We start from the raw sequence: 14,203 nt of genomic DNA on the forward strand, positions 1-14,203 counted from the left end.
GGGCAAAAATCTGTCTGGGGATTGGTCTTTCCAACTCTGATATTCTAAGTCATCCACCTTTACTTAGATACCCCAGCATGTGCTCAGTTGGTGACATCACACTGACTACTGAACAGCACTAGAGCAGGGCAGCTGCCTACAAAGCGTTTTCTCCCTGATTCCTCCAAATATTGCAAGATGTTTAGGGTTTGGTTTTTTAAGTCATATTTCCAATCTCTGAGCCAGAACATTAAAAGAGAATTTTACTTTCGCTATATCAGAGGAGAAGAACCCAAGGCCTCTAGAATCTGCATTCACAACCCAGGATTTCTCAGTAGAATGCATGACTTTGCACCAAGTGGTAGGTGAAGATCAGTGGGGATTTGATGAGTGCCAGAGACAGGGGGGTAGAACATGATTGTGGCTTTACAAAGGAAGATCTATCATGGTATGTTTAAACGGCTAATGGGATGAAATAAGCCTTTAGAAATAAACTGGTTTCATTTTTCAAAAAAAACCCCCAAACCTACCCTACACTCCATCTTTAAGAAAAAAAACGTAACTTACTTGGTCAACACTTTCCTTAGGAACTTGAAACTGGTGTGGAGCCATAGGATCAGCATTATCATCATCATTTAGCAAGAGTAACTGAGGTTCATCAAGAAGAATCTAAAGTAGAAAGAGACAGCGATCAGTATAAGTTAGAAGGTTGTAGTATTCCTCAAAAGAGATGTACACACAATTACAGAACCTGGAAAAGACTCATTAGCTCATGTAGTTAATACCTCACCATATTGTTCCCTAGAGTAAATTTATCTTACATATCTTGTGATACCTGATGTTGTATCTTGGGTCTTTCACCCCTTGCCTTGTAAGATTATTTCAGTGTTTAACAGATCTCACTGTTGAAATTTAGGCAGATCATCAGCCTGAATTCCTAATACCTGCCCACCTGTACTACTCTCAATGAGAGAGGAATCTAGTTTATACCCTTCACATACTAAAAGACAATTGAAGACTAGTGAAGACGCGATAAATCGACTGCCAAGTGCTCTCCCATTGACTCCGGTACTCCACCGGAGAGGCGTAGATGGAGTTGATGGAAGTGGCGGCAGTCGACCTACTGCAGTGAAGGTAAGTAGCGGTAAGTAGCTCTAAGTACATCAACTTCAGCTACGCTATTTTCATAGCTGAAGCTGAGTAACTTAGACCAACTTAGCTCGCTCCTGTCCCGGCCCCCTCCCCCCAGTGTAGACCAGGCCTAAGTTTCAATATTTTATTGTGTTCTTTCCACATAAATCAATCTGACCTGTCCCAAAATCTTTTTTTTTATTGATTTTGTCTGACCTCTGTCCAAGTTTGTCTACTCTTTCTGATATGGAAATGTCCATAAACTGAAAGTTAGTGTCCTATAGTAAAGTACATGTAGAAAACAGGATACCCATATGTATTAGCCTTTGTTTAAATAAAAATGCTACTAGTCATCCTTTCTTTAGGGAGAGAACATGACACTAGTGTGATCAGATTAGATGACCAAACTGGCCTCTTCTGGTCCTAAGCTCCATGAATCCGCATTGGCTGCCTATTAGTTTTTAGGTTGTTTAAGATGTTGGCTGTGACTTACCTAGCTGGGACTTCCTCTCCTAGTACAATACTACCACAGCAACACTCAAACTGGAACCCATCTGACTTTGTTTTTCATTTTCCCCTTGGTCCAGAGTAGCCATAATTTGTTGGCTTTCAGGGCTTTCTTGGAAGGGGAACTGGATGAGGGCTGGTATGTTGGGGGCAGGAGTGCATTTTAGTCTTTTAGCAAGTTAATATTTGATATGTGAATGAGACTAGCCTGCTGAATTTATTTTTTGTATCCCTTGTGTTCTAGAAGTTTTGTAAAAGTGTCTAGAAGTTGGGACAGGTGTTTATCTTGGTAAATATATAAAGAAACATTTGTGTTTAAAAAAAGGATTAGTCTATGTGATGCTGGCAGACCATGTGCCAGCTCATGCCAAGGGCCCAAGCCCCACTGAACACTGACCAATGTGGGTTACTACAGTTAAACAGATATAATTGTTACAGGATATGTTTAGACTTTATGGAATGCTGCATGTATTAATCCTACTTATACTATCTGTATCCCACGCTATAAAGTGCTACTTCAGTGTTTCCTCTGTAACTGTAAAATATCTGTTCAGAAACTACGTAACTCACCAAACAGGAGAAAAAAAACCTTCAACTAATGCAAAACGCTGGATTCCTACACATGTTATCTACTGCCCACCAGGAAGGCCTACTGAATCCAAATTGGCCACTGCAGAACAAAGATTTTGTCGATTGCTCCCCCAACCCACTCATGAAGAGGTTACACGCAGAAGCACTTGTCTCATCAGCTTGAACGCTAGGGAGGTGAGGATAAAAATTCGTGATAAGGAATAAGGATAAGGAATTAGGGTCTTTTTATGGACTCTGAGTGGTAAAGATTCCTAAACATAAACAAGAGATCCCCAAGCTGCTTGGCTTGGGTTACCCCCAATGGAATAAAAGCTTCTTTATTATAGAAGCTTCTATTACCTTTTGAACTTAAGATTGTATCTTATTTGTGTGCGTATGCTTACCTGCTTTAACCTTGTTAATAACTCTTATTTCTTTTCCCCAGTTAATAAACCTTTAGTTAGTTCATTACAGGGCTGGCTACAAGCGTTCTCTTTGTGTGAGATCCAAGATGCAAATTGATTTGGGGTAAGTGACTGGTCCTTTAGGACTAGGAGTAACCTGAATATTTTGTGATCTTTTGTGTAAAGTGACCATCTATCACAAAGTCAAGCTTGCCTGGGGGGCAAAATAGATCAGCATGGCCAAGGGGACTGTCTGTGACTCCACGTTAAGGCTGTACAGTGCCTGAGGAGTTTATACTTGTTACTTGTTGGTGAAATCTAAATATAGCACTCAAAACCAGTTTGGGGTTTGTGCCCTGCTTCTTATCACACTGCTCAAGGGTGGCATTCTTGCTCATGGGACACTCCACACAGCATGACAGCCTGATTCACCAGTTTAGAGAGTGAGTCAATAAGAGAAAAAGAAAACGTCTAGAAAACGCATTTTTGGCAGCTGTATTTCTATGGCTTCCAGTGGAAAAGGTCTACTGTATGAGAGTTCCAGTCTTGAAAGTGATTTACCTGAAAGGCTCGGTCCAAGTTTCCTTGTGCCCGGTGAAGTGCTTTTTTAGCGGCTCGCTCTGAATAGCCCATAGTTTTCAAGGTATTTATATCGTCCAATCTCCTCTTCCTCTTAGCTCTCTCCTCTCTCCTTATTTGTGCCTTTTCCTATAAAAGCAGGGTCATTACAAAGCAAAGTATTGTATATGAATACTGTCAGCTTTTGACTAGAAGATGGCTCCATTACTTCTTTGATAGATGCATACATGGTTACTTCTGTACATTTTTTTAATCTTTACAAGTCTTCCAGGGAGAAAGGAAACTTTTTTTAAACAAATTTGTGCTGCTCAATGATCTTTAGAGACATTCCCCCCTCCAATATAAGGTTGTATATACACTAGCAAACTTTGTAATCCTAATTCACCATTTTGTAGCCATACTGTGCCCATAGAATTATAGAATGGTAGGACTGGAAGGGGTCTCAAGAGGTCATCTAGTCCAGTCCCCTGGCAGGACTAAGTATTATCTAGACCATTCCTGATTAGTGTTTGTCTAAATTGCTTTTAAAAATCTCCAATAACAGAGATTCCAGAACCAACCTAGGCATTTTATTTCAGTGCTTAACAACCCTGACAGTTAGTAAGTTTTTCCTAATGGCCAACCTAAACTGCCCTTGCTGCAATTTCATAGAATCATAGAAGATTAGGGTTGGAAGGGACCTCAGAAGGTCATCTAGTCCAACCCCCTGCTCAAAGCAGGACCAATCCCCAGACAGATTTTTACCCCAGTTCCTTAAATGGCCCCCTCAAGGATTGAACTCACAACCCTGGGTTTAGCAGGCCAATGCTCAAACCACTGAGCTATCCCTCCCCCCAATTTAAGTCCTTTGCTTTTTATCCTATCCTCAGAGGTTAAAGAGGACAATTTATCTCCCTCCTCCTTGTAACAACCTTTTATGTACTTTAAAACTGTTATGTCACCTCTCAGTCTTCTCTTATCCAGACTAAACAAACCCAGTTTTTTCAATCTTCCCTCACAGGTCATGTGTTCTTGATCTTTAATCATTTTTGTTGCTCTTCTCTGGATTTTCTCCAATTTGTCCACATCTTTAAGGAAATATGGTGCCCAGAACTGGAAACAATACTCCAGTTGAGGTCTAATCAGCGCTGAGTAGAGTGGAAGAATTACTTCTCGTGTCTTGCTAACAACACTCCTGCTAATACATCCCAGAATGATGTTTGCTTTTTTTATGATTTGGATTCTCTCAGGATCAGGCCTGAGTTTATGAAGTATATTAAAATCCCTGTGAGGTAGATATTTTATTAGTTTTACAGATGGGTACATAGGTAAGTCAAGTGACTTGCCCACGGTTGGACAATCAGTATCAGAGCCAGCAAATTAACCAAGGAGTTCAGCTCAGTCCCTTTCCACTCGACTACTCCTGTATCAATGTTTAAATAACTGTCTAAAATTAGAAAGATATTGCGCCAAATTCCCATCCTCCCCCTTCCCTTACAAAGCAAATATTCCTCTCCCCCACATTCCCAATCCAAAGCCAAAATGTGCAGCAGTGTGAGTAGCTACTCTGTGGCCACAACTGCAGCCTCTGAGTTGTCATACCAGCTAACCCTGAAATGGGAGTTTTGGCTGGTAAATCTGGGATTCCCCAGCTGTGCTCCCAAAGAGCACAGTTAAGTGGTAAAAACTGATGCAAAGTATCTTCGTGTACCTCTTCAATATCATGGCAGTTCTACTTCTTCAGGCCTTGCACACTTGTGCCAGGTGGGAGAGAATTTTCCCCTTAGAATTTTCAATTTCTATTTCGTACTTGCAACAACATATGGCAAACTGTTCAGTTTCACCATGAATACCAATGCAGAATTGATGGAAGCCCTTGGCTTTGTCTCCTGTCTCAATACATACGTAAGATATACATTCTGGAACATAAGTACTCAGACCTGTTCAAGGGCCTGTTTAATACTTTCCCAGCACTGTACCTCTCTTCTGCTGGTAATAAGACTGGCAGCCTCCTCCAGGTTCCCATAACAAGCTCGTAGACCAAGACGAGCTTCCTGAGCAGAGAATCCCAGGAGTAACAAATTATTGATTTTTTCAGGATCTATGGAGAGCTCTTGATACAAACCATTTGCCTATATGTAGAAAGAACAGAACAATCAAATAGACTCCACCACTGGCATATATATTAAAGGTCCCTTCCCAAATTCCCTGTGGGTGGGGGAGGGGGTGGGAAGGAGAGGGGATAGAGAAGAGGAGGAATGCAAGATCAGGCAAAACATGTGAGCTCTGTTTCCAAATGAGTTCCTATAATGTGATGTGCTGCACGGTGCAATGCCTTACCTTCTGAAGAAGTTCAAAAGCCTCTTTTCCTTTGCCATTATGATAGTTTCCTATTCCCTGAAGGAGGTAAAGCCTTAGAAATAAAACTTTCTCACTTCCAGAACTTCCCTAAAGAAATTTTCAATAAAGAAAAAAGTTAGCATATAACAGAGCATCAGTCCATTCGATGCTAATTGTCATGGCACTCAACAAGCAGGTGAAAAACTTTACATTCTAAAAGGATTACAGATTTTGCATGTGAAAGTTACAGACACTAGACCCGCTCTTGCAGTCAAATCCACATGGGCAGAGCCCCACTGAAGTCAGTGGGATTCCACACAGGTGCAGGGATCCAACAACAGGATCGAGGTCTGAAAAGCTATTTAAATCCTGTTACATAGTGCACTATGCTATGGAAAACAGACTACGAAGCAAAGAAAACCATTTTATATAAAATTAAAATAAAAACTGAAGAAACTTTTTAAAAAGTTTCAAATTTGATTCTCTTTTGGATCCATTTCATACGCACATACACACACACACACACGATACTCATGTTTATAAATAAATATATTAAAAAACCCAAGAGTATCTTCTCCCATCGCAACATTATGTGAAAGGTTCTCCTGATCTATCCTCCTGCTGGAAGAGTTCACTTTAACAGAGCCAAAGATCCAAAAGAACACTTTTGTTCACCTTAACAGATCCAAAAGAAATCTGATGAGGTTCAGCAAGGACAAGTGCAGAGTCCTGCACTTAGGAAGGAAGAATCCCATACACTGCTACAGTCCGGGGACTGATTGGCTAAGCTGCAGTTTTGCAAAAAAGGACCTGGGGATTACAGTGGATGAGAAGCTGGATATGAGTCAGCAGTGTGCCCTCATCGCCAAGGCCAACGGAATATTGGGTGTATTAGAAGGAGCATTGTCAGCAGATCGAGGGAAGTGATTATTCCTCTCTATTTGGCACTGGTGAGGCTACCAGTACCTGGAGGCCACCAATACCTGGAGTATTGCGTCCAGTTTTGGTCCCCCCACTACGGAAGGTATGTGGACAAATTGGAGAGAGTCCAGCGGAGGGCAACGAAAATAATTAGGGGGTTGGGGCACATGACTTATGAGGAGAAGCTGAGGGAACTGGGGTTATTTAGTCTGCAGAAGAGAAGAGTGACGGGGGATTTGATAGCAGCCTTCAACTGCCTGAAGGAGAGTTCCAAAGGGGATGGAGCTAAGCTGTTCTCAGTGGTAGCAGATGACAGAACAAGAAGCAATAGTCTCAAGTTGCAGTGGGGGAGGTCTAGGTTGGATATTAGGAAAAACTATTTCACTAGGAGGGTGGTGACGCACTGGAATGGGTTACCTAGAGAGGTGGTAGAATCTCCATCCTTAGAGGTTTTTAAGGCCTGGCTTGACAAAGCCCTGGCTGGGATGATTTAGTTGGTGTTGGTCCTGCTTTTAGCAGGGGGTTGGACTAGATGATCTCCTGAGGTCTCTTCCAACCCTAATCTTCTATGGCCTGGTCTACACTAAGGGGGGGGGGGTCGAACTAAGGTACGCAAATAGCATAGCTGAAGTCGAAGTACCTTAGTTCGGGCTACTCACCCGTCCAGACGCCGCGGGAACGAAGTCCGCGGCTCCCCCGTCGACTCCGCCACCGCCGTTCGCGGTGGTGGAGTTCTGGAGTTGACGGGAGCGCGTCCGGAGTTCGAACTATCGTGTCTAGATTAGACGCGATAGTTCGAACTCCGAGAAGTCGAACGCCGCCCGTCGACCCGACAGGTAAGTGTAGACCTACCCTATGATTCTATGATCTTTAATGCCTGCATAAACCCCCTTGAAGCCTGCAGAATCAGTCTCCTGTTGCTAAATGCTTGTGTATTGGGGTTAGTGTTTTTGAGAGAAGATTCAGCCTTGTTTCCTTTGTTAATGAAAACTGTGTGACTAACCATGGTGCTGCAGTGAAAGACTACTCCTTTATTCTTAAACTCATGATGCCAGGCCTCAAATAATTCAAGACTGGAGTAGAAGAAGAAAGCTACAAAATGTGAGACCAATTTTAAGGTAACAATTACATTTTAAAAATATTTTCCTCTGTTTAATACTACTTCAAGCAGTACTTTCAGAAGCCTCTAACCAATTTATATGAACACTGTCTTCAAATTCTGATCAAGAACTAGGGCAACACGTTACCACCACCACCACCACCACCTTTATTTTATGTCAATAGATATCAAGGCTCATTACAAGGGAGAGAAGTATAATTTCCCCCATTTTCCAGACAGGGAAACTTCGGTACAAAGAGATGAAATGACTGGTCCAAAGTCACCCAGCAGGCCAGTGGCAGAACCAGAAACAGAACCTAAGCCTTTGACAAGGTCCCTCACCAAAGGGTCTTATGTAAATTAAGCTGTCATGGGATAAAAGGGAAGGTCCTTTCATGGATTGAGAACTGGTTAAAAGACAGGGAACAAAGGGTAGGAATTAACGGCAAATTCTCAGAATGGAGAGGGGTAACTAGTGGTGTTCCCCAAGGGTCAGTCCTCGGACCAATCCTATTCAATTTATTCATAAATGATCTGGAGAAAGGGGTAAACAGTGAGGTGGCAAAGTTTGCAGATGATACTAAACTGCTCAAGATAGTTAAGACCAAAGCAGATTGTGAAGAACTTCAAAAACATCTCACAAAACTAAGTGATTGGGCAACAAAATGGCAAATGAAATTTAATGTGGATAAATGTAAAGTAATGCACATTGGAAAAAATAACCCCAACTATACATACAACATGATGGGGGCTAATTTAGCTACAACGAGTCAGGAAAAAGAACTTGGCGTCATCGTGGATAGTTCTCTGAAGATGTCCACGCAGTGTGCAGAGGCGGTCAAAAAAGCAAACAGGATGTTAGGAATCATTAAAAAGGGGATAGAGAATAAGACTGAGAATATATTATTGCCCTTATATAAATCCATGGTATGCCCACATCTCGAATACTGTGTACAGATGTGGTCTCCTCACCTCAAAAAAGATATTCTAGCACTAGAAAAGGTTCAGAAAAGGGCAACTAAAATGATTAGGGGTTTAGAGAGGGTCCCATACGAGGAAAGATTAAAGAGGCTAGGACTCTTCAGCTTGGAAAAGAGAAGACTAAGGGGGGACATGATGGAGGTATATAAAATCATGAGTGATGTTGAGAAAGTGGATAAGGAAAAGTTATTTACTTATTCCCATAATTCAAGAACTAGGGGTCACCAAATGAAATTAATAGGCAGCAGGTTTAAAACAAATAAAAGGAAGTTCTTCTTCACGCAGCGCACAGTCAACTTGTGGAACTCCTTACCTGAGGAGGTTGTGAAGGCTAGGACTAGAACAATGTTTAAAAGGGGACTGGATAAATTCATGGTGGCTAAGTCCATAAATGGCTATTAGCCAGGATGGGTAAGAATGGTGTCCCTAGCCTCTGTTCGTCAGAGGATGGAGATGGATGGCAGGAGAGAGATCACTTGATCATTGCCTGTTAGGTTCACTCCCTCTGGGGCACCTGGCATTGGCCACTGTCGGTAGACAGATACTGGGCTAGATGGACCTTTGGTCTGACCCAGTACGGCCTTTCTTATGTTCTTATGTTCCTGAGTCCCAGTCCAATGACCTATCCACTAGACAGCTGTCAGTGTGCATGTTCAAAATGTAACTCAGTGAAAATATATATACCAACTGTGAAAAATCGGGACCGGGGGGTGGGTGGGGGATAGCTGTCTATATAAGACAAAGCCCCTAATATCAGGATGATCTCAATAATATTGGGACGTCTGGTCACCCTAAATATGTAATATCTATGAAGGAATTCCAACATAGGTGATATATATACTGAATTAGCCAGGTAACATTATTTCCCCATCAGACAGCAATGTGATGCAGTTTGAAGAAAATGTCATTAACAATATAGTGGGGTGGGGAAAGCAGCTATGTTGAATTCTCACAATGCATGTCCAATGCTTTTACAGTGTTGACAATTACACATCTGGAAAGAGTGAAAAGTAAAGGTTAAAGGGGACATATGAGTACTTTACATTCCTAAAAAAGTTATGAAATACTGGAACAATGAATGAATATTTGCTAAAACAAAGCCACCTTCAGTAAAATCATGCCAGCATACTTTTATTGTGAGAAGTCTTTCGTGGTTTTCCCCATAACACCTCTTGAAGCACTTGTGGGCTGTGGCGAGTTTTTTCTCTGCATCATCAAGGCATTCCAGCTGTCCCAGGCGGAAGTAGCACCATACTATATCCAACTGCAACACTGCATAATTATCAACTGTATTCAGAAGTTCATTGCCACAATCACTGCAAAACAGCAATAAAATATTAACTAAGTTGCTTCTTCATTCCCTACTGTGTTGAAGAACTGGGACAGGACAATGTGAAAAGGAAAACGTGTGTGAGTGTGTACGCACATATCATGTGCATTCCGAACATTTCTACAGTCTGACCATCACACTGATATAAATGTAACATACAAAATTACTTTTTAATTTATCAAAATAATATGCTCTGCTCTCATGTCATGAGAGTCCCTGGTATATCAGATTATGGTATATTACATTTGACTTAAATCTACACTATCTTTACTTTATCTTGTTTCTACATATGATACTGCAGTTTTAAAAGTATAGTGGAGTTACAACACCCTAACCTTTTGGGAGGGTATAGAAACCAATTATCCTCATTGGAGGCATGTAAAGATCCAAATTGTGCTCCTTGGGAATTCCCTCAGAACGTGTTGGCATATCAGAAACATATCGGGAGACCACCACTTTTTTGGACACCAAAGGAGGCTGCATTAGACTAGACTAAAGCAATTTTATCAACCATTGCCCACTAGTGGCATGCTTGTGGAAGAATACCATGTAAAATAGTGGTTGTCGTTACTATAGAACAGTGGTTTTCAACACGGGCTCTGCAGACTAAGATTTCCAAAGGGGCCGCACCTTCATTTGATATTTTTTAGGGGTCCGCAAAAGACAGAAAGTTGAAAACCACTGATGTAAAACGTACGCTGTGTGGTATGACTTATGCTGTTCTCATAACTGGTTGGTACTCTTAAAAAGTCACATGACAATTCAGAAAGGTTCTTACCAGAAGCGTTTATCAGCATCCAGCAAGAATGGCAGAGCTACAGCATATTCTTTTTTCTTCATGAATGCTCTGCCTTTTTCATGATAACCCATAGCTAACAGAAGGGACTATGAAAATGGATTAAGAAGATATTAAACCCTTATTATGTTCACAATTAAAAATAAATATAACTTACATTATTTGTTGTCCATGGAAAAAACACTCCATCAAGCCATTTTATCTCCCATCATTTAATGCTTCTTCCCACCCATCTACCCATGTGTTGTCCAATTTATTGAAAACAATGATTGCTACTGATACATGACATATTTCACCTGCCTTACTGTGCGTTTACTTTTAAAGTGCAACCCTAAATATGTTTTCAAGAATTTACTCATAAACAGGATAAGTCTCTTACTGAGCATAACAATACACAGCAGCATCCAGCCAGTGTTTACAAATAACCAACTAACCTTACTATTTCCAAATAGGTGATAAAATCCCATGAGTCACTTGCCAAAAATCTCATCCTAATTTTTCAATTCTACTAAACTAAATGACAGTGAATGTTGCTGAAAACTTTCTGGTTCTTGCACTATGACAATGAACGGCATCATAAATAACTATTTTATCTAAACATTCTACAAGATTTCTTCCTGTGCCTTTAACATCTTGTGTTCAGCACTGAATAAAATCCTTAAGGTGATTTTCCATTTCTTGCAATGTTGCATCAGAACATGCAGTACATATGCTATTTGGGGTTACCCTTGTAAAGTATACTGGAATATCAGCTGGGGCAGAGTAGCATTATGCACCATGTGAGGAAATCAGGTCACAATTAACCCATTCCACTGGTGCTGCATGCTAGCTACTTCTTTGCTTCTGGGTGCGATTCTAGGTGTTTGTTTTGATTTTTAAATTTCTGAATGATCTAGTTATCTAAGAGATTGTCTCTTCCTCTATTGTTCTGCCATAGCGGTCAAGATCTAATGAGTTGCTCTTGCTGTCGGTTCCAGGAGTTTCATTGTCCAGGACCAGTAGCAAAGCATTCTCAGTTGAAGGCTCTCAGATGTGAAATTATCTCATTCTAATGGTCTACCAGAACCTAGGCTTGGTGACTTTCCAGGCACAAAACAAGAAGACATATTTGTTTAATTAGATTTGAGTTAACTATTAGCACATTTCCTGTAGCTTGTGATTTAAACTGACTGAGATCTAATGAAGAAATTATTTTATATTGTTCTAAGACACCCAGAAGCTACAACAATAGGTGCTGTGTAAAATACATAAATTAATGTATAGCTCCAGGCATGAAGACAAAATGCAAACACATTTTACAAGAGAATCTACAAGAAATCACAGACGTTAGACAACTGGCTGTCCGGAGACCATCAAAATATTCCCAAATGTACTGGAGCACAGTTCTGCTTCACCTTTATCAGAAGACCAATTCTATTAAGCAATCAGTTTTTGCTGGCACCTACAGAGGTTGTTTAAGTAACAGTTTTGACCATTTCAATATACTACTTAAAGTATCACATGTGAAGATTATTTAGAAGGTCACTAAATAATATCTTCCTTAAATGTTATATTTACTTTTTTGGCTTGCTGAGGAATCTTGATAGATCTTCCAGTTTGGTTAGCTATATCCAGATATGGAGTGGTATCTGGATCTAAATAATCCTCTGCAACAAAAAAAAGAGTGTCCATTGATTCATTATCAATGCCTTCAACAGTAATAACAAAGTATGATTGTGGTCTTAAAACCATATCGATATGTATGTTGTTAAGAAAAACTGTAAATAAAATGAAGTAGAATAATGTATGTGGCTTCCAGAGAGAGTTCTCTATTATGGCACCAATTGTGCAATGAGAAATCTGATCCATGAATAGCCTTCATGGAATTGTTTGCAGGATCTGGGCTTCTCCTTAGTTCAAGCCTGAGTTTTTGAATGAAATTCTAAATTGTATGTGCTGTAAAGAACTTATTCAGGAGAGGAAAACATCTGCATTTCCAATGGTGCATAATGCATTTCACTTAATAGACTGGTTACAGTGAAATACAAAATAACTAGCTTTATTCTCTATGGTTTATTCAACTAAAACTAAATATATTTGTTTCCCTCAGTTTCCCTTTGGTGCTTGCAACCCAATGATCTGTTTCTTATTTGCTTTGGTTTGACTTAACATGAAAAGATGTTTTGCCAATATACCAATGCCGTCCAGGGAAAGCTCTGCGATCTCCGGATACGCAAAGCTTCTGTCCTGTAACTGTCTTGAACCCAGGCAACTGGGTTCTCAACTCCCTCCTATTCTCTCATGTTCATTAACTTGCCCCAATCCAGCAACGAGCTGTGTGGGTTGATCCTTTAGCCCTGCCAATGGACCCAGTGAAGTCTTCCCATAGACCCTCAATACTCTAGTGCTGCACTGTATACTCCTGGGGGCATTCTGCACCAAAAAATTAATTCTGGGCACAATATTTTAAAATTCTGTGAATTTTATTTGTCAAAAGAACACTACATAATCATGCCAGTTTCAATTATTTTGGTAATTTATTTGAAAATACCTGTCAGCAAGTATGTCTGTAACAATACAGACACACACAAAAATTCCCCCGGGAGTAGAGTTAAAGAAACCCCTATGACAACCCAGTTCCTATTTCTCTGTCCCCATCCTTCCACCCCAGCCCACAACCCCTCCCCCCATAGCCCACCTGCGGGCCCTCCCAGCCAATATCCCCAAACCCTCTCCTTCCCAGAGCCCAACAGTGGCCCCTCCATGCCAGATACCCTCACCTGTCCTCCGACAGAGCCCAGCCACCAGGCTTCCCAAGCCCAGATACCTGTCCCTCCCACAGCCCAGCTGCGGGGCCCCCCTTCCCCTGCAGAGCCCAGGGATCTAGAGGGAGAAAGACCCTGATCTTGGTCCCAGGCTTGCAGTTTCCTGCATGCCAGGGGTTCTCAACCTTTTCTTTTCATGCTATAAAAACTCCATGGCCCACCTGCGCCACAACTGTTTTCTGCATATAATAGCCAGGGCCGCCGTTAGCAAGGAGGGTAGCAAGGAGGGCAATTGCCTGAGGCACCACAGCATTGGGGGCACCACAAAGCTAAGTTGCTCAGGCTTCAGCTTTAGCCCCTGGTGGTGGAGCTCGGGAGGCTCCGGCTGCAGTCCCATGTGGCGGGGATTTGGCTTTCTGCCCTGGGCCCTAGAAAGTCTGATGCCAGCCATGCTGGGCAGACTCCCTGAAACCTGCTTGCGGCCCTCCTGGGAGCCTCAGACCCCTGGTTGAGAACCACTGCTGTATGCCACCCTCTCCTTCCCTCGGGGCATGTTGGGAACTGCAGCTGACAGGAACCCTCGAGCTCCCTCTCCCTCCCCCCAGCAGTGTCTTCTATGTGCAAACTGGGCTCTGCCGAGTCCAGTGGCCCCTAGCAGCACTGCAGCCCATTTCGGGGGGGGAGGGAGGGGAAGGAAATTCTGCATGCACAACATTCATTTCTGGAAAATTCTGCATTGTGCAGTGGCGCAGAATTTCCCCCAGGAGTAACTGTACAATGACTGTTTGTAATTGTTCTACAATACTTGCTCAGTATTTCTGGAACTAAGCTTATGAGGGTCTA

At 41.7% G+C, this 14,203-nt stretch overlaps 1 protein-coding gene across 3 annotated transcripts in view; it reads right to left on the bottom strand.

Annotated features, from left to right (window-relative positions):
- NUB1 (negative regulator of ubiquitin like proteins 1) overlaps positions 1-14,203 on the bottom strand; it is a 35,181-nt gene that overhangs the window by 3,049 nt on the left and 17,929 nt on the right. For all 3 annotated transcript variants that reach the window (XM_045006654.1, XM_045006657.1, XM_045006656.1), the window contains 7 exons: positions 12,174-12,262; positions 10,599-10,705; positions 9,620-9,806; positions 5,490-5,597; positions 5,129-5,281; positions 3,153-3,299; positions 547-648 (listed from right to left, as the gene is read on the bottom strand). In XM_045006654.1, coding sequence (XP_044862589.1) covers positions 547-648; positions 3,153-3,299; positions 5,129-5,281; positions 5,490-5,597; positions 9,620-9,806; positions 10,599-10,705; positions 12,174-12,262 — 893 coding nt within the window. The remainder of the gene's footprint in view (positions 1-546; positions 649-3,152; positions 3,300-5,128; positions 5,282-5,489; positions 5,598-9,619; positions 9,807-10,598; positions 10,706-12,173; positions 12,263-14,203) is intronic.

This window comes from Mauremys mutica, chromosome 2, assembly GCF_020497125.1.
Source record: "Mauremys mutica isolate MM-2020 ecotype Southern chromosome 2, ASM2049712v1, whole genome shotgun sequence".
NCBI classification, from domain to species: Eukaryota; Metazoa; Chordata; order Testudines; family Geoemydidae; genus Mauremys; species Mauremys mutica.